The 24587-nt window shown below is 39.3% G+C and overlaps 1 protein-coding gene and 1 pseudogene across 1 annotated transcript in view; both read right to left on the reverse strand.

The window, feature by feature from the left end:
• Positions 1-12360: 12360 nt before the first annotated feature.
• DHX29 (DExH-box helicase 29) overlaps positions 12361-24587 on the reverse strand; it is a 48515-nt gene continuing 36288 nt past the window's right edge. The window contains exons 22-27 of the mRNA XM_055422042.2: positions 23777-23913; positions 23277-23370; positions 19016-19318; positions 18121-18252; positions 14838-14934; positions 12361-12649 (exon numbers count right to left, since the gene is read on the reverse strand). Of these exons, the coding sequence (XP_055278017.2) occupies positions 12594-12649; positions 14838-14934; positions 18121-18252; positions 19016-19318; positions 23277-23370; positions 23777-23913 (819 nt within the window). The 3' untranslated portion in view covers positions 12361-12593. The remainder of the gene's footprint in view (positions 12650-14837; positions 14935-18120; positions 18253-19015; positions 19319-23276; positions 23371-23776; positions 23914-24587) is intronic.
• Positions 15259-16577, reverse strand: LOC129553255 (nucleophosmin pseudogene; annotated as a pseudogene).

Below are 24587 nucleotides of genomic sequence, written 5' to 3' on the forward strand. Positions count from 1 at the left end.
TGCAGGAAAATTAGAAAAATCTCATAATGAATAGAGAATCTATGGTTACAGTTTTATGAGAAAACACTGACATTACAGTATGTATCTTTCAGTTACTTGTGTGTATATATCTAAACACATACATACAATACATGTGTACATGTTTTTATATATACTTTTTATTAACAAAATCAAGCTCTTCATATATATATATGTGTGTATATATATTTTGGCTCAGATCACGAACTCCTTATTGCGAAGTTCAGACTTAAATTGAAGAAAGTAGAGAAAACCACTAGACCATTCAGATATGACCTAAATCAAATCCCTTATGATTATACAGTGGAAGTGAGAAATAGATTTAAGGGACTAGATCTGATTAATAGAGTGCCTGATGAACTCTGGACGGAGGTTCGTGACATTGTACAGGAGACAGGGACCAAGACCATCCCCATGGAAAAGAAATGCAAAAGAGCGAAATGGCTGTCTGAGGAGGCCTTACAAATAGCTGTGAAAAGAAGAGAGGCGAAAAGCAAAGGAGAAAAGGAAAGATACAAGCATCTGAATGCAGAGTTCCAAAGAATAGCAAGGAGAGATAAGAAAGCCTTCCTCAGTGATCAATGCAAAGAAATAGAGGAAAACAACAGAATAGGAAAAACAAGAGAGCTCTTCAAGAAAATTAGAGATTCCAAGGGAACATTTCATGCAAAGATGGGCTCGATAAAGGACAGAAATGGTATGGACCTAACAGAAGCAGAAGATATTAAAAAGAGGTGGCAGGAATACACAGAAGAACTGTACAAAAAAGATCTTCACGACCAAGATAGTCACGATAACGTGATCACTGACCTAGAGCCAGACATCTTGGAATGTGAAGTCAAGTGGGCCTTAGAAAGCATCACTACGAACAAAGCTAGTGGAGGTGATGGAATTCCAGTTGAGCTATTTCAAGTCTTGAAAGATGATGCTGTGAAAGTGCTGCACTCAATATGCCAGCAGATTTGGAAAACTCAGCAGTGGCCACAGGACTGGAAGAGGTCAGTCTTCATTCCAATCCCAAAGAAAGGCAATGCCAAAGAATGCTCAAACTACCGCACAATTGCACTCATCTCACACGCTAGTAAAGTCATGCTCAAAATTCTCCAAGCCAGGCTTCAGCAGTATATAAACTGTGAACTCCCAGATGTTCAAGCAGGTTTTAGAAAAGGCAGAGGCACCAGAGATCAAATTGCCAACATCCGCTGGATCATGGAGAAAGCAAGAGAGTTTCAGAAAAACATCTATTTCTGCTTTATTGACTATGCCAAAGCCTTTGACTGTGTCGATCACAATAAACTGTGGAACATTCTGAAAGAGATGGGAATCCCAGACCACCTGACCTGCCTCTTGAGAAACCTGTATGCAGGTCAGGAAGCAACTGTTAGAACTGGACATGGAACAACAGACTGGTTCCAAATAGGAAAAGGTGTACGTCAAGGTTGTATATTGTCACCTTGCTTATTTAACTTATATGCAGAGTACATCATGAGGAACGCTGGGCTGGAAGAAGCACAAGCTGGAATCAAGATTGCCGGGAGAAATATCAATAACCTCAGATATGCAGATGACACTATCCTTATGGCAGAAAGTGAAGAGGAACTCAAAAGCCTCTTGATGAAAGTGAAAGAGGAGAGTGAAAAGGTTGGCTTGAAGCTCAACATTCAGAAAACAAAGATCATGGCATCTGGTCCCGTCACTTCATGGGAAATAGATGGAAAAACAGTGGAAACAGTGTCAGACTTCGTTTTTTTGGGCTCCAAAGTCACTGCAGATGCTGATTGCAGCCATGAAATTAAAAGACGCTTGCTCCTTGGAAGGAAAGTTATGACCAACCTTGATAGTATATTAAAAAGCAGAGACATTACTTTGCCAACCAAGGTCCGTCTAGTCAAGGCAATGGTTTTTCCCGTGGTCATGTATGGATGTGAGAGTTGGACTGTGAAGAAGGCTGATCGCCGAAGAATCGATGCTTTTGAACTGTGGTGTTGGAGAAGACTCTTGAGAGTCCCTTATACTGCAAGGAGATCCAACCAGTCCATTCTAGAGGAGATCAATCCTGGATGTTCATTGGAGGGACTGATGCTAAAGCTGAAACTGCAATACTTTGGCCACCTCATGCGACGAGTTGACTCACTGGAAAAGACTCTGATGCTGGGAAAGGTTGGGGGCGGGAGGAGAAGGGGACGACGGAGAATGAGATGGCTGGATGGCATCACCGACTCGATGGACATGAGTTTGAGTGAACTCCGGGATTTGGTGATGGACAGGGAGGCCTGGCGTGCTGTGATTCATGGGGTCGCGGAGAGTCGGACATGACTGAGCGACTGAACTGAACTGAACTGTATATATATTTTTACACACACACTAGGATATACTATATCAGTTAAGTTCAGTCACTCATTCGTATCCGACTCTTTGTGACTGCATGAACCACAGCACACCCAGGCCTCCCTGTCCATCACCAACTCCCAGAGTTCACTCAAACCCATGTCCATTGAGTCGGTGTTGCCTTCCAACCATCTCATCCTCTGTCATCCCCTTCTCCGGCCCTCAATCTTTCCAAGCATCAGGGTCTTTTTAAATGAGTCAGTTCTTCACATCAGGTGGCCAAAGTATTGGCGTTTCAGCTTCAAAATCAGTCCTACCAATGAATACCCAGGACTGATCTCCTTTAGGATGGACTGGTAGGATCTCCTTGCAGTCCAAGGGACTCTCAAGAGTCTTCTCCAACACCACAGTTCAAAAGCATCAATTCTTCGGCACTCAGTTTTCTTTATAGTCCAACTCTCATATCCATACATGACCACTGGAAAAACCATAGCCTTGACTAGATGGACCTTTGTTGACAAAGTAAAGTCTCTGCTTTTCATATATATATGTGTGTGTGTATATATACACACACATATATATACATACACACATATATATACATACATACATATACATACATACATACATACATATATATATATATATATACATAGCTTGGTATCCTCGTGTATTCATTGTTCTAACAACTAAATCTAATCTTAGGACTTAACAGAAAATAGGTTAGCTTCTTGCTTTTAGCATAGTCCTTACAGATCAGGCAGCTGTTCTGGTCAGCTTTCCTCCAACAGTGTAGTACAGATAGATTGATCAGAGCTGCTTCTGCCTTGCCAGTCACCATCTTTGGAGCTCTGTGCTTCAAGCCATGTGTTTAGGAGAGTAAGCTTAACAAATTTGTGGTGGTTTTTTACTGCCTGAGACTAGAATGTGATGCATCATTTTTGCTCACATTTCCACTGATGAGAAATCTAATCATATGATCCCAGCCTAACCCAAGGGAGGCTGGTCTATAAGCTCTTTGTAAGCTCAGAAAAAAGAAGCAGTGCAGCCTACATATATTGTCTGTGTCCTATCACATAACATTGTGTCATGGCATTTTCCTCCAAATCATTAAGTATTCATCAAGATCATGATTTTTAATAGCCTTAGAGTTTCCCTTCAAATGGATATAGCATTCTTCACTTAGTTAAGCATTCCAAGATGTTTCGTGTACCATGACATACAGCTCTCACTCCAAAGTGATTTCCTGAAGCCAACTAACCTTAGGTTTTGGACATTTAGTGTGTTGGCATTTATTTAGATATGTTAAGATACTCATGTGAAAGATGCAAAGGAAAATTTCTGTCTACCTTAGCACAAACTTTTACAGTTCAAAACCCTAAACAGACGGGCAAAGCTACTTTCTATATCCCCAAATGGCCCATCTCTTCTGTATACAGTGTTGCCCTGCACCCTCCCATTCCTCTACTATCATTTCTCTTCATTCTCACCCTTTTATTTTCTTCTTTCCTATGCAGATTCTCCCCACCACCCCGCGCCCAACCCCACTCCCCAAACCAACTCAAGGGGCTTCCCTGGTGGCTCAGACAGTAAAAAGTCATTCTGTAATGCAGACCAGGGATCAACCAGATCCCTGGGTTGGGAAGATCCCCTCGAAAAGGGAATGGCAACCCACTCTAGTATTCTTGCCTGGAGAATCCCATGGATAGAGGAGCCTGGTGGGCTACAATCAATGAGGTTGCGAAGAGTCAGACACAACTAAGCGACTAAGCGACTGAGCACACATGGCAAATCAGCTCATCTTAAGTTGTGCTGCTGGGTTTTCCCCCTTTTGTGCTATATTTCATCTCCCTCCCCCATCCCTCTCAACCCTCTTCCCCTCCAGAGGTGCTGGGCTTTGCCTGCCAGTATTACCACTCCCCTTACGCCTTTGTCCACAGGGACTTAGGATAAAGGGATATAATGTTAAAGGACTTGTATAACCAAGCAAAAGTGGACTTTCTTAATAGCTCTCAACAGACTGTGGTTTGAGGTAAATTCATAATTCTATTTTACAATTAAATGTGAAATATGTGGGTCTCCACCAGTCTCTAAATTCTTATACATAGAAATCAAGTAGCCCCTGTGACCTTTTAGTAGGATATTGATCATTTGTTTTAGAATACTTTATCTCATAATGACTGTATGCCAAAATCCATACAGCTTTTGAATATATTAAATTGGTCTACTGAAAGGTGTCGACTGACAGAAAGGCACAACCCAGAAATTGAGAATTATGTTTTATTCAGGGATGTTACTCTGAGGTCTATAGCCCAGAAATAGCCTCTCAGATAGCTCTGAGGAATTTTTCTAAAGAAGTATGGAAAGAGCCAGGAGTTTTTGCTTCACAGAAAAACATGTAGTCTAACATATAAAAAGATGGCTGCTAATTACAAAAGAACACATATCTCAAATTAATAATTTTAGTGCTTTTCTGTATATCACTCTCTCTCTTTAGTCGCTAAGTTGTGTCTGACTCTTGCAACCCCATGGACTGTAGCCTGCCAGGCTCCTCTGTCCATGGGATTCTCCAGGCAAGAATACTGGAGTGGGTTTTCATTTCCCTCTCTGTTTCTATGTATGGGAAGATACAAGAGTTTGGGCTCATTGAAATTATTCCTTTGATAGGCATCTTAACCATCTAGGGCCAGTATCCTGTTTTTCTCCATCCTAAACTCCCTTCAGGGTACACTGAGGAGGGGAGTAAGGCAATTGGGGTGGGGCTGCAGTAGCTGATGGCTTGATGGCGCAACACTCCTTGTTTTCTGAAATAGCAGACAACATTTTCTTTTTGTCCACATAGGAAAACCCAGTGGTTGGACATGGACAGACAATCCTGATTCTGTTTGGCTTTTACTTCAGAGGGTCCAGATACCCCCATTGGACCACAGTTGCCACACTCACCTGACCCTTTTCTCTTTATCTAGAGGCTAGAATAGACTCTTTTACAAACATATCAACTAGAAAACTGTGGGGAAAATATATCCAGAAAATTGATGTTGCAAAACTAGGAACAAATGCATTTACACAGCACTGATTCCTTCTACAGATTCTAGTCTAAAGATCTACTACTGACTAGTTGTGCGACTTTGTCTTGACCTAGTTTTTGGGACTCTTGGCTGGATAGAATTTTAATTTGGTACTATTGTTTACTCTAGTAAAATTCCAATTTACTCCTAGATTATATCTTAGTGTTTTCCAGGTATGTGAGGTTGCTACGCTAGATTGAATTTTACTTGTTAGCTTCCATACCCATGAATACTGTTATATAGCAATTCCCTTTCTATATGGCCTAAGAAATTCACAACCTGAGTATCAGACTACCCAAACCTAACTTTAAAATCTCTTTCTTTACTCCTTTTAGTAGTTCTTTATGACTTTCACCCCATAAGCCCTGCCCTTATGGTGGACCTATCTTCCTTGACCTTGTGTGTGGTTTGTCTAAATTAATATGACTCTGACAGTAACGAATCTGCCTGCAATGTAGGAGACCTGGGTTCAGTTTCTGGGTCAGGAAGATCCCCTGGAGAAGGGAATGGCTACCCACTCCAGTATTCTTGCCTTGAGAATTTCATGGATGGAGGAGCCTGGTGGGCTACAGTCCATGGGATTGCAAAGAGTTGGACACAACTGAGCAACTAACACTTTCACCAGTTAGTTATCAAGGGTGGTACTTTGGTGAAGTTGTTCTCTTTATCTTTGATTCTTACTTGACACTTGGATTGGTCTCTCTAGTTCCTGAGTGGCATGGGTTGAGTTGACCAGGCTCTCTTCATTGGAATCTGCCTTTTGTATGTTGTTGTTGTTTAGTTGCTAAGTCATGTAGGACTCTTTTCGACTCCATGAACTGAAGCTCGCCAGGTTTTTGGGTCCTTCATATCTACTGGAGTTTGCTCAAACTCATGTCCATTGAATCACTGAGGCCATCCAGCTATCTCATCTCCTGTTGCCCCCGTCTTTTCTTGCCCTCAGTCTTTCCCAGCATCAGGGTCTTTTCCAATGAGTCGGCTCTTCACATCAGATGGCCAAAGTATTGGAGCTTCAACTTCAGCATCAGTCCTTCCATTGGATATTCAGAGTTGATTTCCTTTAGAATTGACTGACTTGATTTCCTTGTAGTCCAAGGGACTCTCAAGAGTTTTCTCTAGCACCACATTTCCAAAGCATCAATTCTTCGGTGTTCAGCCTTCTTTATGTTCCCGCTCTCACATCCTTACATGACTACTGGAAAAACCATAGCTTTGACTATATGGACCTTTGTTGGCAAAGTGATGTCTCTGCTTTTTAATATGCTGTCTAGGTTTGTCATAGCTTTTCTTCCAAGGAGCAAGTGTCTTTTAATTTCAGGGCTGCAATCTTTGTCTACAGTTGATCTTGGAGCCCAAGAAAATAAAGCCTGTCACTGTTTCCACTTTTCCCCCATCTATCTGCCATGAAGTGATAGGACCAGATGCCATGATCTTAGTTTTCTGAATGTTGAGTTTTAAGCCAGCTTTTTCACTCTCATCTTTTACCTTCATCAAGAGGCTCTTTAGTTCCTCTTTGCTTTCTGACATTTGGGTGGTGTCATCTGCATATCTGAGGTTATTGATATTTCTCCTGGCAGTCTTGATTACAGCTTGTGCTTCATCCAGCCCAGCATTTCACATGATGACCTCTGCATATAAATTAAATAACCAAGGTGACAACATATAGCCTTGACATACCCCTTTCCCAATTTGGAAGCCATCTGTTGTTCCATGTCTGGTTCTAACTGTTGCTTCTTGACCTGCATATAGGTTTCTCAGGAGGTGGATAAGGTGGTCTGGTATTCCCATCTCTTGAAGAATTTTCCACAGTTTGTTGTGATCCACACAGTCAGAAGCTTTAGTGTAGTCAATGAAGGAGAAGTATATGTTTTTCTGGCATTCCCTTGCTTCATCTTCATCTCTGTGTGCCTGCCATGTTGGTTGTTTGGCTCCAGTGCTCCACAGCACTGGCGCCTACAGGCTGTGGGGTGGGGCCAGGTCTTGGTCTGAAATGACTGCATCTAGGACAGTTCACGCCGGTGAATACTCCCTAGTACCTCTGCCACCAGTGTCCTTGCCCACACAGTGAGTCACAGCTGCCTCCTGCTTCCCCAAGAGACCCTCCAAGGTCAGCAGGTAGGTCTGGTCCAAGCTGCTATGCAGTCACTGTTTTTCTTCCCCTCAGGTCCTGGTGTTTATAAGACCTTGTGTGTATCCTCTAAGAGTGGAGTCTCTGTTTTCCCCAGTCCTGTGGAGTTCTTGTGATCAAGTCCCGGCTGGCCTTCAAAGCCAGATGCTCTGGGGGCTCCTCTTCCCAATGTCAGAACCCGAGACTGGGGAACCTGATGTGTGTGGCCCCAGACTTTCACTCCTGTGAGAGAACCTCTGCGATATAATTGTTTTCCACAAAGTCCTGTGGATCTTAAAAGTTCTCATCATAAGAAAGAACAAAAAGGAATAAAGAAAGAGAAAAAAAAAATTTATAGCCATGCATGGTGATGAATGTTAACAAGACTTATTGCGGTGATCATTTTGCAATATGCAGTTGACCCTTCAGCATTGTAGGGTTGGGGCACCAACCCTTCCCCTTCCTGAAAATCCATAGATAATAACTTTACTAATAGCCCACTGTTGATTGGAACCCTTATTGATGATGTCAACAATCGATTAATATATTTTGTATATGTATTATATATTTTTACAATAAAACAAGAGAACAAAAATGTTATTAAAGTCATAAAGAAGACAAAATAGATTTAGCCTCTCTTTCACTCTAAGATCCCAAGGTTGTGTGTATGTATGCATGCTCAGTTGTGTCCCTTTGTGACCCTATGGACAGCCAAGAAATGAAGACGCTTGCTCCTTGGAAGAAAATCTATGATGGACCTAGACAGCATATTAAAAATCAGAGACATTACTTTGCCAACAAAGGTTCATCTAGTCAAAGCTATGGTTTTTACAGTAGTCATGTATGGATGTGAGAGTTGGACCATAAAGAAGGTTGAATGCCGAAGAATTGTTGCTTTTGAACTGTGGTGTTGGAGAAGACTCTTGAGAGTTCCTTGGACAGCAAGGAGATCAAAACAGTCAATCCTAAAGGAAATCAGTCCTGAATATTCATTGGAAGGACTGATGCTGAAGCTGAAGCTTGATGCAAAGAATGGACTCATTGGAAAGACCCTGATGCTGGAAAGGATTGAAGGCAGGAGGAGAAGGGGACGACAGAGGATGAGATGGTTGGATGGCATCACTGACTCAATGGATGAGTTTGAGGAAGCTCTGGCAGTTGGTGATGGACAGAGAAGCCTGGCATGCTGCAGTCCATGGAGTCACAAAGAATTGGACTTGACTTAGCAACTGAACTGACTGGACTGTAGCCCACCAGGCTCCTTTGTCCATGGAATTTTCCAGGCAAGAATACTGGAGTGGGTTGCCATTTCCTCCTCCAGGGGACCTTCCTGACCTAGATATCAAACCAGGATCTCTTGCGTCTTTTGCATTGGCAGGCAGACTCTTTACCACTGCACCACCTGAGAAGCCCAACACCAAGGTCACTTGAATGCAAAAAAGCCTTGTATTAACTTAAGTTGCTTATCCCCTCAAGTCCCTAAGCATTTCTGGGTAGGGAAAGCCAAAAAGTCTTTTCAAGTTGTTCTTTATATTCTTTAGTTCTTTCTTGGGCTCCTTCCAATGGTAATATCCTCAACCTCAGCTAGTTATTTATCTGCAAATCAGTGAGGGTCTTTTTTTATCCTAAAGTATCTCATTCTTCAACCTCTTATGCTGTTTCTTCATCACATCTGTAAGGACTTTTTACTTGGTGCCCTACCTTTTACTTTGTAATCATTCCCGAAAAATCCTTTGTGGGAATGGATTTGGTAGCTTTGTGACTGTGCAGGCAAGAGTTTTGAACACAGCAGTCCTGAGGTTACTGTCTTTAGAAGGGTCTGTTTGCAGGGCTGGCTCTTGGCTGGAGCCTGAGAATTTGGTTTTTGACAAATTCCCTGCATTTCAGATAATGTTTTTTTCTGTTTGAGGCACTGAATGCCTGCTTTCCTTCTGAGAGTCTGGAATTTTGATAGTTATGATTTTGGTCTTTGTGCCTGTAACCAGCCCTCAGTAAAATCCTTGGACTTCGAGTCTCCAACGTAGAAAGCCTGTTGGTAGATTCCTCCAGACTCCCTGTGAAGTGTCTTCCCCTGGCTGATCCTATTGTATATCTTTCTCTATCATAGTGGTCCTCCAAGTGCCTTTAGCAAACCACTGAATGTGTAGGTGGCTGTGGGACCTCTCAGTGTCCTTCCTTGCCACCCTTAATTCAAACACTGCTCTCAAAAGCGGGACCTGCTTATGAAATCTGGAAGTCTTTTCTTAGTCCATAACAATCTGTTGACAATACCCTTGGCTTCCCAGAAACTCTCCTTCCTGGACATTGGCAAGAATGCCTGACACTGCCCCTCCTCATACCTCATTCATCTTTAGCAGACATTTATTGAATGCCTGTATGTGCCACAGCCAGTATACAGTAGCACGGGAAAACAGTCAAAATGCAGTCTGTGGTCCTGTGGGAGAAGACAGAAAGCAGATGGTACCTTCTGAGAAGAGTACTGTGTGTTGAGTGATTAAAAGGGGAGCTACACTTCAGCAGGTCATCAGTGAGGAAGTCAGTAGGGTGGTCTGTGAAGACAGCAAAGGAGCAGGATAGTCTGTACGGTAAAGAACCAGAACAGAGAACATGTATAAATAATTAAAAAGCAACTTGGCATCTTCTGGGATTCCAGAGCCTGGTGTGGCTGGAACACTCCAATAAAAGGTAGAGAGGAGAGGAGTTGGAAGGTAGCGAGATCCAGATCACTTAAGAGCTTTGCAGGCATGTTTAGAAGTTCATACTTTAAGGGCAATGGGAGGCCCGGCAAGGGTTGAATCAGCCAAGCAACAGATAACCTTTTCAAAAGATCGTTCTTACAGTTGTAGGGAAGATGGATTAGAGGGGTAAGAAGGGGAGGCCCAAATTTGGAGATTACTAGGGATACAGGTGAAAGATGATGGTGAGGTGGGTCTGCGTTGTGGCAGAGGAGGTGGAAAGGAGTAAACGGACTTTGAAATATGGAGTCCTGAAGACTTTAACATCACTTATCTTCCATCTGCTCTCTCCTTTGGTGCTTATCTTCATTCCCACATTGTTAACTATCAGCTCTGTGTGAAAGACTCTGATCTTAATCCTGATGTGAGCCACTGTTTTCACATTTTCAAAGTAGTGGTTGCATTTCAGAAATGTAAATGGCTTCAGAGCCATAATGCTTCTGCCTTTTACTGACCTTGGACCAGTTATTTCACTTCCTCAGGCCTCAGTTTCCTCATCTGTAAAATGCAAATAATGCACTACCAACCTCACAGGGTTGTTGTGGAGATTAAATAAGTCAGTATACAAAAAACATTTGGGCACTAGCATCACATACAAAGTAGTCTATTAACGTTAGTTCCACCAGCACAACTTCACAATTTCTATGTCCTTGTATTTCACAAGTTGAACTGCCTCTAGCACCCTATCTAGCTCTTTCATTTAACATTTCCATTTCTATTAATGGCACTGGAGAGGGATTCCTAACCACAGTCACATTTGACTCCTTGCTGTCAATTCACTTCTCACACTGCAAGCAGAAACCTAAAATGAGAGATTGCTACTATTTTTACTTTCATCTCACATAAAGTGAAAGTTACAGCTTCTTTTATTCATTCATCAACAAATGCACTTGCCCCTTGGCCAACATAGGTCTGAACTGTGTGGGTTCACTTACAGAGATTTTTTTCAATAAATATATTGGAAATTTTTTTGAAGTTTGCGACAATTTTAAAAACCTGCAGATGAGCCATGAAGCCAAGAAATAATAAAAAAAATTAAGAAAAAGGTATGTCATGAATGTATAAAATTAATGTTAGATATAACATAGAAAAGTGAAAGGTGTTTAGTCGTGTCTGACTCTTTGTGACCCCATGGACTATATAGTCCATGGAACTCTCCAGGCCAGAGTACTGGAGTGGGTAGCTGGTCACTTCTCCAGGGGATCTTTCCAAGCCAGGGATCAAACCCAGATCTCCTGCATTGCAGGCAGATTCTTTATCAGCTGAGCCACCAGGGAAGCCCTGATATAATAGAAAATATATGTTAATCAGCTATATGGCTTCTGGCCAATAGGCTACTAGAAGTTAAGTTTTTGGGGAGTCAAAAGTTACACACAGATTTTTGACTGCGTGGAGGGTTGGTACCACTGTGTGGACGGTCAACTATAGTCACTAAGTACCTACTCAATTCTAATCTTTTGTCCTTCAGATACAATTTTTGCCATTTGGTCTACACAAAAATATATTTGAAGTTCCTAAACAATCTTGACAGAAAATGGAAAATTCCTCAACATAATCAAGATGGAGTTTCAAAAACCCTCAGTAAGTGAAACAAAGAAAACCACTGAAAAATATCTAAGTATGCTTTAGTATCTTAAAGTTACTGACCTTATCAATCCTATTATCGGTACAAAAAAGATTCAAGAGCAGTGATATCAAAGCTTATGACTGAGGCAAATGGTGCAAATGGTGTCACCCCGGGTTGACAGTAGCATTATCCATTGCTGCCTATCCTCCTACAGTACTCTGTCTTTGTGCTTTAGTGAATGCTACTGATATAGATGGCATCTATTAATAATGTATACCTTATTTAGGTTTTGACTTTTCCTATCAAATATTAAATAACTGAAGTTGTATGTTTTTGTGAAAATTTAATTACAACTGGCTTTAGAGCTCATTTTCTCCTCTGGGAGAAAGACCTTTAGACCTTTTCCTCCTCAAGAAGGTTTGAACTCTAGACATCAAGGACTGATAAAAGAAGATGAGGTGGGTACGCAGGGAATCACAGTAGTAAGTTACGAGACTACAGACACAGGCTTTGCCCGTAAGGCACATGATGATGCATACCACATGGATGATACCAAAGAATTTATTGTAAATGTAGTGGCAAATACACTGAGAATAACTATCATTAAAAAGAAATTAGAAAATTACACATGTTTAAAGTATGTGCTTTTTTCCACCACCTTTACATTATGACTAGTACCAACATTTTAAGTACTGAAATACTGAATGGGATGGTCCATTTTCATGTAATTTCCTGACTCTCTTCAAAGCAGCTGATCATGAATTGCAGTTTCAATTATTATTCTCTGTTTTTATCAATTCAGTAATGATCTGGAGAATCTTGTCATCTGGATGGAAGAAGAAAAAAAACCAATGAATAAATTCATCACTGACTAATTTTTCACTGTATACATATATAAACCACAGGTATACTTCATTAAAAGATGCTTTTAAATTAGAATACAGAGTTAACACCAGCAATATTCACTTATAAAACTAGAGATGCCTCTATTATTTCTTAAAAATTCTATTCAGACAGTAAATTTCCTTTTTCACCTAGTTCAAGTCTACTTTTTGACTCATCCATGTACTTCAGAATTAGCCAGGATCCCAACAGTATGGGCAAGGAAAAAAGCTCTCTTTATCTGTTTCTCCATGTTTAGTTCAAAGGAAACAAAAAAATCTGCCAGGGAAGTGCTCTCGGAGAAGTGTGGATGGCAAAGTGACAGACCTCTCTACACAACAAAGCAATCAGACACCAATTAATTGGACAAACAGACTAAACAGGGGCTACATTATTTGTTAGAGTTTTTAAGAGCTCTGCTTTTAATCAGTTGGTCTGATATTGTGACTTCATAACTATTTTCTGAATAGTTGTAATTATCAGGACTCCAAGACTGAAATTCTTGTCTTATTAGACATTTCAATAAGAAAATGGTCTAGGTTTCAATGACTGCAATGGAGAATTTTGATAACTGGGCCCATGGCCTGACACTCAGGCTCTTGGAGGCTGTAGTGGCATTAAATAAAAAGGAGTGAGGGAAGAAAGTTCACTGGCTGCATGGTGAACATGACAGGTCTAGAAAGAACTATGATTTTTAGTCTGAAGAGTAGTATGGTAAAAGAAAATACAAGAGCAACTTCAGTTATTTCTTTTTCAATGTTTGGTGTCCCTTATATCCCAACTTCTCTTATTCTAAAGTCCAGAAATAGAAGACACTAGTGTACTTCATCCTCCCTCAAGTCAAAAATACATGCTGCATCAGAGGGCAGGTGCTACTTTTCCTGTTATGGCAAAGAGAAACATTGAAATCATTTAATTTAAAAGTTGAGGTTCAATCTGTCCTTATATAATGTATTTTTGTTTGTTTGTTTTAGGCTGTGTTGTAGTGCAGAGTTCCTCAAGGGAAGAGCCCACTTCTCTTAATATGTCAAGACCTGATCTAATTTTCCAGCAGTACAGGAAAACTAACACAGTTAAGTGCTTATTCATTCAACGTCAGTTATGGAAATTAACATATAAAGTGTGAGACTTCAGGGCAGTAGCACTAGACCAGTAGCTCCCCAACTTGCCTACCTACTAGAATTAATTGGGATATTTGTTAGATACAATCACACTGAAAAACTGATCAATTCTTATCATTAAAAACAAGGAAAATCAAACTGATGTGATGCAATGGGAAGGATATAGCACCAACCAAAAAATATTCTTTTCCTAAAAACCAGATTCTAATCAAGTCATTAGATATAACTACCAGTTTTCGGGAAATATAGAGAATGTGTATACATGTTAGTCACTCAGTCATGTCCAACTCTTTGTGACCTCAAGGACTGTAGCCCACTAGGCTCCTCTGTCCATGGTTATTCTCCAAGCAAGACTGGAGTGGGTTGTCACGCCCTTCTCCAGGGGATCTTCCCGACTGAGGGATCAAACCCAGGTTTGCAGAAAATACAGGGAACAGAGAAACATTAAATCAAAGCATGAAGATGCAACTGCCCCAATCCTAAACGTAAGAAATTCTACCAGAAAAATAACCTAGTTTATTAAAAATAATTGTATTTAAAAATGGGGATGGTAGTACAGGGGAAGTGTTACAGATGAAAAGATTATAAAATAGCAATATGGCCATAGCCCTCTCCCATAGAGGAGATTCAGTATGCCTGAATATATATATATTTATTATATTATATATATATATATATGTAACCACTGCCAGGATTACTCTGATGATTTGGCAAGTCTGGGAACCACTATACCAGACCCCCCTGGAGGAGGGCATGGCAACCACTCCAATATTCTCGCCTGGAGAACCCCATGGACAGAGCAACCGGGCGGGTTACAGTCCACGGGGTCGCAAAGAGTCGGACATGACTGAGTGACTAAGCACAGCAAAGCACATACCAGACTAAGTGGCAACTCAGGTGTCCACTGCAGATTTCTGTTGAAGGATTACAGCTCTACATTTGGGAGACTGGTAGAGAAAACATATTGAGAACCTCAGAGAAAGTTCCTCTTTCTTAGAGTCAAACACTTACTTTCAAGAGACATCTTAGGGTTTTCAAGTTTTTTTCTTAAAACAGAATCAATGAGAACTCGTAGCTGCTTGAAAATGACAGCTATCTTAACAGGTGCCTGTTGAGAGATGACAAATTAAACAATGTTAATCCCAGGGACTGTGAATGTGTTTAAAAAAAATCAAGGTAAGCATATTAGCTTTACGATGTGCTTTAACACATATTGACTTAAATATAAAATGTTTTGGGAAAAATAAATTACCTTCTGCAGCTAACAGACATAAACTTCAATTTCCTTATTAAGTACCCATAAACTTGATACCTCTTTCCAGAATAAAGCAACCATTTTGCAATTGTTTCCTTCTCTTGTATCAACTCTATGGGAGTGAAGACTACAGTTTCGTTTTTGTGCTTTTTGATTTTATTGCTCAAAAATGCTTCATTTTTTTTTTTACTTTATTAAAATACTGAGTTTATTTCATATGTATATTTTTGTCTCCCCACCATTTCCATCTGTCTGACCACCACTACTACTATTCCTATCATAACATTCCATACATACTTAAAACCAAGCAAAGGGTGGAGTTTCATCTTTAAAAACTAAACAGGCATTTTGGACAACACATTCTTGGCAATGGAACGTGGACAACATTTATCAGACACGGTAGGGAAAGTTCTCACTCTGCATTATAAAAAGGACAGCCAGATATCAACTGTTACAGAAATGAAATAAGATGGAAAATTTTTAACAAACTGTTTAAACTATTTTCTTAAAGAGACTTCCTCCACTGCCAGAGATCTTGCATAGCCTCCTGGTCAGTCATCCGGAAACAATTCTTCACATAATTGATAAACTTGGCTTCCACTTTGGGAAGGGAACCACCTTTTTCTATACTTGCTTGCATTTTTGCTTTAATGTCTTCTACAGAGCTAGGTCCTTTCGGTGTTTTAGGTGTTTTTTCTTCCTGTTTTTTGAATGATTCTTGACCTTTTGATCTTGTTGTTGACAGTTTTGAGTCTTTCCCATTTTGGTTTGATTTTTGTGCATTTTTGGCTGGAGTATCTCATACAGATTTCTTTACTGGAGCTTTTTCTTCAACTTCCTCATCAAAATCATCATCATCGTCATCATCATCTTCATCAGCAGCAAGCTTTACTTTTTTCTGGGGAACCTTGCTACCACTTCCAGGGGCAGAACGCTTTCCAGATATACTTAGGAGTTTCACATCCTCCTCCTCTTCATCTTCTGACTCTGCATCTTCCTCCACAGCTACTAAGTGCTGTCCACTGATATGCACAGGCCCTGAACCACACTTCAACCGTAAGACCACAGGTGGTGTAATTTCAAAGCCCCCAAGAGAAACCGTTGGCTGTACAGACGTTTTCAAAGTTGCCAGTGTTACTTTAATTGGACTGCCCTCATAATTCATTGCCTCTGCTTCAACAATGTGTAACTCATCCTTTGCTCCAGCCCCTAAACTGACCGTTCTTAAAGATAATTGGTGCTCATTTTCATCATTATCCACCTTGAAGTGATAATCTCTGTCAGCCTTTAGTTCACAACTGAAAAGATAGTTCTGGGGCCTCAAGGGGCTCATGTCCATGTCCATTGAATCCTCCATGGGTTGGCGGCACGCACTTATGTGGCAGAGAAGCCGGACAGAATTAAATGACTACTATTGGAATGAGCAGCCACGCAGGATGGAATCACACCAGGGAAATGATTCATTTTTTAATTTAGCTTTCTGACTCTGTGCTTGCGCTTTCAACATTTTCACAATGATCTTCTGCTCCTCAATAAGGAAAGCATGCTTGTCCTGTCGTGGACACATTTAGCACACATAGAACCATCATAGGCCCAGCTGATTTCATTTTAGACAACCTCATAAGAACTTTAGGTCTCACAGTATGAAGTCCTTGAAGTTGGCCTGGGCACAGCCCACATGCGGATTCTGGTGCTTTCCCAACCTTGGTATGCTGTTGCTGCTAAGTCGCTTCAGTCGTGTCCGACTCTGTGCGACCCCATAGACGGCAGCCCACCAGGCTCCCCCATCCCTGGGATTCTCCAGGCCATTACCAGGGAATCGGGACAGCCTGGTTTTGTTAGAGGCTAGGACGGCCTCCGACGGTAGGTCAGACACTGGACCATCCTGAATGCCTCTAGATATCGTCCCCGGAAGAGAAAGAAAGAGGACTACAGGTTTTAAAATGGAATTTTTAAAACAGCTTTACTGAGGAATAATTTATAGATCATAAAAATTTACTGTGTACAACTCAATGATTTTTAATGAACTTATAGTTGTACAGCCATCACCACAATCCAGTTATAGAACATTATCACCATCTCCCCCTCTTTGTGAGAAGTGCACATATTTTTTAAACTGCCTTTAAAATTTACATCTCCAGTCTTAGACAAACAGCTATCATGGTATATCATAGCAGAATGTATTAGATTTGCTTAAAGTGGTCAATGTTGATAAGTTACAGAGAAATAAACTTATTGTTGGTAGCACTGGTTGGTCTCATTTTTCCAGAGGAGAATTTTAACAGAATGAATTAAATGAATTTGTGTCTTTTTATAGTTGGCATGATATAGCAGAAGGAGCACAAGTTTGAGGATCATATAGTTCTAGATTTAAACCTTGCTCTACCATTAACAATCCATGTAAGCTATTTAACTCTCACTCAGCTTAAGTGCCTTGTCAACAGAAAGAAATCATCTAACAAGGTTGTTAGGGTATTAAATTAGGATGATCCATGTAAAGTTAACTACTGAAGTCCACCACATGGCAAATTATTATTACTGACAATAAATGCAATGTGCAATTAGGAATATGCTACTGCTGCTAAGTCACTTCAGTCGTGTCCGACTCTGTGTGACCCCATAGACGGAAGCCCACCAGGCTCCCCCTTCCCTGGGATTCTCCAGGCAAGAACACTGGAGTGGGTTGCCATTTCCTTCTCCAATGTGTGAAAGTGGAAAGTGAAAAGTGAAAGTGAAGTCGCTCAGTCGTGTCCGACCCTTAGCGACCCCACGGACTGCAGCCTACCAGGCTCCTCCATCCATGGGATTTTCTAGGCAAGAGTACTGGAGTGGCTTGCCATTGCCTTCTCCGAATTAGGAATATAGTTTGATTTTAAAATTAAACAGATTTAAAACCATACAGGCACGATAAAATACGGACGTCTTCTATTTAAGTCAAACCATAGGAAGAAATTATGCAAACTCCAATAAAATTAAAAAAAAAAAAATCTACCTCAATGGTACTGGCAGTAAAATTTTAAGATCAGTTGTAGCACGTACCTGAAAATAGATCCAGCCATCAACAGAGATAAGGCGTTCCCGGTGCTGAACTTCTATATCACCACCAAAAAGTAAAACTGGAAAAGGGGTTATTAGGGTAGTTTCCCTCAAATACACTCGGGCATATCGTATCTGTATTAAAAAAAAAACAAAACATACTTCACAGCCTAAAAAAATAAAAACTTCATTGATCTGTTTCATGTAAGCATTTTTCTATAATTTGCTACTATTTTAAATCATTTTATAAAGCTACATGTCAAAATTATGTTGCACAATCTCTTTTATAATAATCACAGTCACCACCTGTATTTATACTATTAAAAGGATTTCAAACATTAATTGTAAGGCTGAATTGTATACCTTGAACATAAAGTCTGAATAAGCAGTGTTATGCTAATATTGTTTAATAATTAGTAGAAAGATAAAATTATGATTACGTTTCAAAGTGTCTGGTTTTTACAGCAAAGTTCAGCAATGACCATTAGTCAGGAATTTGTCATGTTTTACACATTTAAGTTTGCTGATAAGCTGGGAGTTACTCAAGCCAATGCTTGAAATTATGGATCTTTATTAATTTAATGAGCTATGATTCAAAGGTTGACTGTTTTAATCTACAAATATTTGCTATTAAGTTATCTTAGGTTGTATTGTCTCGGACTGTTGTAACATCACGTTTAGTTCTATCCCATTCCATATCCCCCTTATTTGGAAATGTGGAAAAAAGACATGTTTATATTTTTGTTGAGAACCCATGAACATCTTGATTTCAAATATGAACAAACACGAACAGCTCAGTTTAAGAACCAAATATAGTATTTGGTGGGCATCCAAATTTGTTATGACTGACTTCTAGAATAATGTCCCGAATACTGGAATTTAAGAATGAGCACTTTACCTTCTCCTGGTATAAAAGCCATCCATACATCTGCAAATCTCGATTTACTGAAGACGGATGTACTTGTGCTTTGCCTTGGGCTGTCTCCACAATGCAAGCCAATTTTTCTGTAATATCAACTGATTTTGTATAGATTATCTTCCCCACGTTGTCATACAGTCCCGCAGTAAGTACAGCTTTAAGAAGGGCAATTTCTTGGAAGGAAAGGGTCTGTGTGGCTCTGTTTCCTTCCAAGCTATTAGAAGTTGTAGATGATAAAAATCCTGCTGCTTTAACCAACTTGATTAACTCCTGCTTTACATCCTAGATTGGTTCGTTAAAAAGAGACAAGAGCATAATCAATTAAAATAAAGAAGGTGCCAAACAATCTTGTACTTTATATTACTGTTTCCTACCAAAATGGACAGGATTCCAAAAAGCTAAAAAGAGAATTACCACATGATCTAGCAATCTCATTCCTGGGCATATATCCAGAAAAAAATGAAAACACTAATTCAAAAAGATACATGAACTCTATGAACAATGTTCATAGATGTTTACAACAGCCAAGACATGGAAGAAACCCACATGTCCATCAATAGACAAATGGAGAAAGATGATAATAACACATACACACACGCACTGGGATATTATTCAGCATAAAAAAGAATGAATTTTTGCCTTTTGCTACAAAGTGGATGGACCTGGAGGGCATTATGCTAAGTGAAATAAGTCAGACAGAGAAAAATACTATATGTGATCACTTCTATGTGGACTCTAAAAAAAATAAAATTAGTGAATATAACACAAAAAAGAAACACAAACGTACAGAACACCTCAGTGGCTACCAGCAGGGAGGGGGACGGAGCAAGGGCCAAGGCAGGGGCAGGTGGCTGAGAGGTAACATCTGCTATGTGTAAAACAGTTAAGTTACAAGGATATGTTGCCAGCACATGGCATATACCCAATAAAACCCAATATTCCGTAGTAACTGTAATGGACTATAATCTTTAAAATTTGTGAATCACTATGTGTATACCTAAAATTAATATTATAAACCAACTACATGCCAATTTAAAAACACTTGTGGAATTTGGCATGCTAAAATGTTTCATTTCTAACCTTATTATAAATATGAACATTTGTCAAATATTTTCCTAATCCATCATATTACTAAGTAAAACTAGCTGCTGCTGCTAAGTCACTTCAGTCGTCTCCGACTCTGTGTGACCCCATAGACGGAAGCCCACCAGGCTCCCCCATCCCTGGGATTTTCCAGGCAAGAACACTGGAGTGGGTTGCCATTTCCTTCTCCAATGTGTGAAAGTGAAAAGTGAAAGTGAAGTCGCTCAGTCGTGTCCGACCCTTAGCGACCCCACGGACTGCAGCCTACCAGGCTCCTCCATCCATGGGATTTTCTAGGCAAGAGTACTGGAGTGGCTTGCCATTGCCTTCTCCGAGTAAAACCAGCAGCATGAAGTATATATCTCTATGCGTTCTTGTTGTTTGTTTGTTGTTGTTTTTTTTTTAAATTTTTTTGGCCACATCTCATGGAATGTGGGATCTTGGTTTCCTGCTGCTGCTGCTGCTGCTAAGTCGCGTGGATCAAATCCTTGACCCCTGCATTGGAAGCACAGAATGCCGACCACTGAACTGCCAGGGAAGTCCTTGTGCATTATTCTTTGAATAAATAATACTTTATTAGTTTAACAAAACTCTTTAGATTAGGCATTTCATTAATGTATCAGTTTATTTTCAAGTTTAACACAGCCAATACTTTGAAGAAATGTCTTATTACTATTCCTCAAGTTCCATAAATACATAATAAAACTTTAGTAAAAATGAAAAAAAAAAAAAGATAAACTGCCATTTGCAGCAATGTTGATGGATTAAACAGTATGCTTAGTGAAATAAGGCAGAGAAAGACAAATACTGTATGATATCACTTAATTGTGGAATCTAAAATAAATGTATACAGCAAAACAGAAACAGACTCACACATGTAGAGAACAAACGAGTGGCTACTACTGGAGGAAGGGAAAGGGGGAGGAGCAAGAACGATAGGGACATGGAATTAAGAGGTACACACAAGCATGTATAAAACAGGCAACTAGGATATATTGTACATCACAGGGAATTATAGTCAGTATTTTATAATCACTTCTAATGGAGTATAATCTAGAAAAATCCTGAATCACTGTGCTGTACCCCTAAAATATTATAAATCAACCATACTTCAATTAAAATACGAATGTCTAATATGTGAAAGCAATAAAAATGTGCCTGAATGCATTTTCATTCAGTATATCTACTCTAACAGTAGCTCTGCTTTCAACAGTTTTACTCAATAAGGATGGTCACATAGAGACACTGAGGAAGAATTACAGAGGACTCTGATCCTAGACTGCAAGAACCTTCTTCACTTGTCTCTGGGAATCAATTTCCTAAAGAACTCCGACAATGTTTCTCAATGGCAACCATCTAAACTTGTTGCTTAAAATCTTTTTCTACCTTTAGTAGTGCCAATCAGCTAACAAACAATAGGGAGGATGAGCATTTTTTTAAAAAAATTCAATTTTATTTATTTTTTGCCTTTTTTATTTTTAAATTGGAGGCTATTTACTTTACATGGGTTTGGGTAGACTCCAGGAGTTGGTGATGGACGGGGAGGCCTAGCGTGCTGGGGTCGGTTCATGGGGTCGCAAAGAGTCAGACACGACTGAGCGACTGAACAGAACTACTTTACAATACTGTGGTGGTTTTTGCCATACATTCACATGAATCAGCCATGGGTGTACATGTGTTCCCCATCCTGACCCTCCCTCCCACCTCCCTCCCCATTCCCATCCCTAAGGGTCATCCCAGTGTGTACCAGCCCTGAGCACCCTGTGTCATGCACCGAACCTGGACTGGCAATCTATTTCACATATGACAATATACATGTTTCAATGCTATTCTCTCAAATCATCCCACCCGTGCCTTCTCCCACAGAGTCCAAAAGTCTGTTCTTTACATCTGTGTCTCTTTTGCTGTCTCGCGAGGATGAACATTTTTAAAGTAGACAGGATATAAGTGATTAAAAGATGAAGTTTACATTTAGGACTTCCTTGAGTTTTCTGGTTTGGGACTTAAGGGACTTTAATTTCAGAAGAAAAATCAGACAGTTGTTGTAATAACACAAGACTGATAAAGAAATGAAAACCCTGCAGCCTAGGGAAGGTGAAGAAAAGGCTGATAGAAGGAAGGGAATGGGAGGCAATTTGAAGGTCTGGAGGAAGTGAAGTGCAGACAAAGGAGTGTTGATTATCTCTCCATATCTTGAACCAGAGCCAGACAACCTTTTAAAATATGAGCATAGAACAGGGGAATTATGTGAGAGGTACGTTTATTTTCTGAATGCTTTTATAGCATGTCTGCTCTAAACACCATTTCCCTTTAAATGTTGTACTACACTTGAGACATATCAACCAATTTTAATGTGTGGACCTTGTGTGGATCATGATTTGAACTAGCTGTAAAAAAAAAAAAATTATGAAAAAATCAGGGATATTTAAACACTGTATAGTCGACAATATAAAGGAATTATTTTTCAAGGCATGATAATGCTAAAGAAAAAAACAATTCCTATACTTCAGAGATATATAACAACCTGACATCTGGGATTTGCTTCAAGATAATCTAGAGGGCAGATAGTGGTTAAGGGGAGTGTAAGTAAAACAAGATTGAAAACATGTTGATAACAATGGAAGTGAGAAATGAGTACACAGGAGTTCACTATACTACTGTCACTTTTATGTATAGTTGAAAATTTCCATAATAATTCAAAATAACAACTGATTTTCGAGTTGAGAAAAACTGTAGCATAACCCCAATTCAATTTCTTTTTTTAAAATGAGGAACTGAGACTAAATTAACCTTCTCCAAGCTTGAACTGTGAATAGACAACTATCCTAATTCCCAAACTACTGTTATTTCTATGAAATCATGTTGCATCTTTGACCACTTCCTGAATATAATATGATTGTTAAACACAATTTTGGAAGCAGAGTCTTAACCACTGAACATCCAAGGAAGTCCCTGTTAAATACTATTTTGAATCACCGTGTAATACAGGTTACCTGTTATGATAAACAAAACAAAAAAATCACAAATTTATTAATTCAGCAAATGTTTATTAAACACTTACTATGTGTCAAGCACTATCCTAGGCATTTTTTTTCCCAAAATAATCCCACTGGTCCACCATATAACCCTAAATTAAGACAGTTGCATTAAGACTTACCTCTAGGGTTAACAGTGATGTTCTATTAAGAAAGTTCTTTCGGCAATATGCTATTTCAGAACGAAAGCCTCCTTCCTGCCGTGCTTTTTTCCATCTACATAAGAAAAATGACCAAAGTTTAATGTTTCCAAACTCTCAGAGGTACTAACCATAGCTTTAATTATATTATAATTATATAAAACAAGGAAGGGCCTTGCCTGTTTTAAGAGCTAGCCAATTTCAACTACAATATAGGTATTTTTTGCTTCTGTATAACAGTAAATTAATAACTTCAAATATAAGGTAATATACACATAGTAATACAAAGTACATTGTTCTTAAATTTTAAAATTATAAAAATACAAATCTCTAAAATAATTAATACTTGACAGATGAAGTAACTAATACTAAATTTAAACCTTAAATGTATCTTTTTAATAAAAGTCAAAGATAAAAAAAATTTTTAAATAGTAAATACCCTCAGGTTTGACCTACTAACAAAACCCAGATTATTTCTTTACCCCAGGTATGCATTGTAGATCGTCAGATGATCTGAATCTGCCATGGCCAAGGCTGATTTTGCAAGATCTGCTTCATCTTTTCGACCAATTGGTGTGGTAAAAGGAGACTTCTCTGTCATAACTGCAGCTAATGTTGCCTACCCATAAATAAACAAAAAAATTTAACCTTAAAGAAGTACACACTGAAAGCTGATTTGTATTGTAATAGAAAGCAAATCATAAAACAACTGCACTTTCAAGTTGCATGCTTCTTCTGAATTTATTGTGTTCTATAATAGCTAGCATTTTCATTTTAATTAGTTACTTTTAGTTTCATTTTATGGAATTTAAAAAATCTATCATTTACTTTTATATCATCTTTGTGAGACAAGGAAGTAATATCAACAGAATCAGGGATTTTAAAAAATGAGTATTTGTGCAAGTGACTGATAGTCTGTCACACAGTTGAAAGAAATTCCTTAATCACAGATCAGAGATCTTGACTCCAAGTCTGAATTTCCATTGCCTGCAATGCTCCTTAAATAATTCTTACGTAATTTGGACTATATAACAACCCATTTGTTGTTGCTGCAGCTTTTCAGATCAACTATCATGGCAGTAGGATATTTCTTAGACTCAACACAATTCTGGTATATTTCTGATACTAGAAAAAAAAAAAAAGACTAGAGTAAGTCATACTCTCCCCATTAGATTTCAAACAGCCTTATTTGTAGTCCTAGAAAAGGCTACAACTTGACAAAGTTGGAATGGCAAAGCAGGCAAGAGATTCAGAGAGAGGCAGAAAGTTTGTTAATTCTGAAATAATTTGAGA

Source organism: Moschus berezovskii, chromosome 18 (genome assembly GCF_049115385.1).
Source record: "Moschus berezovskii isolate FMDL1 chromosome 18, NW_MosBer_1.0, whole genome shotgun sequence".
Classification (NCBI taxonomy): domain Eukaryota; kingdom Metazoa; phylum Chordata; class Mammalia; order Artiodactyla; family Moschidae; genus Moschus; species Moschus berezovskii.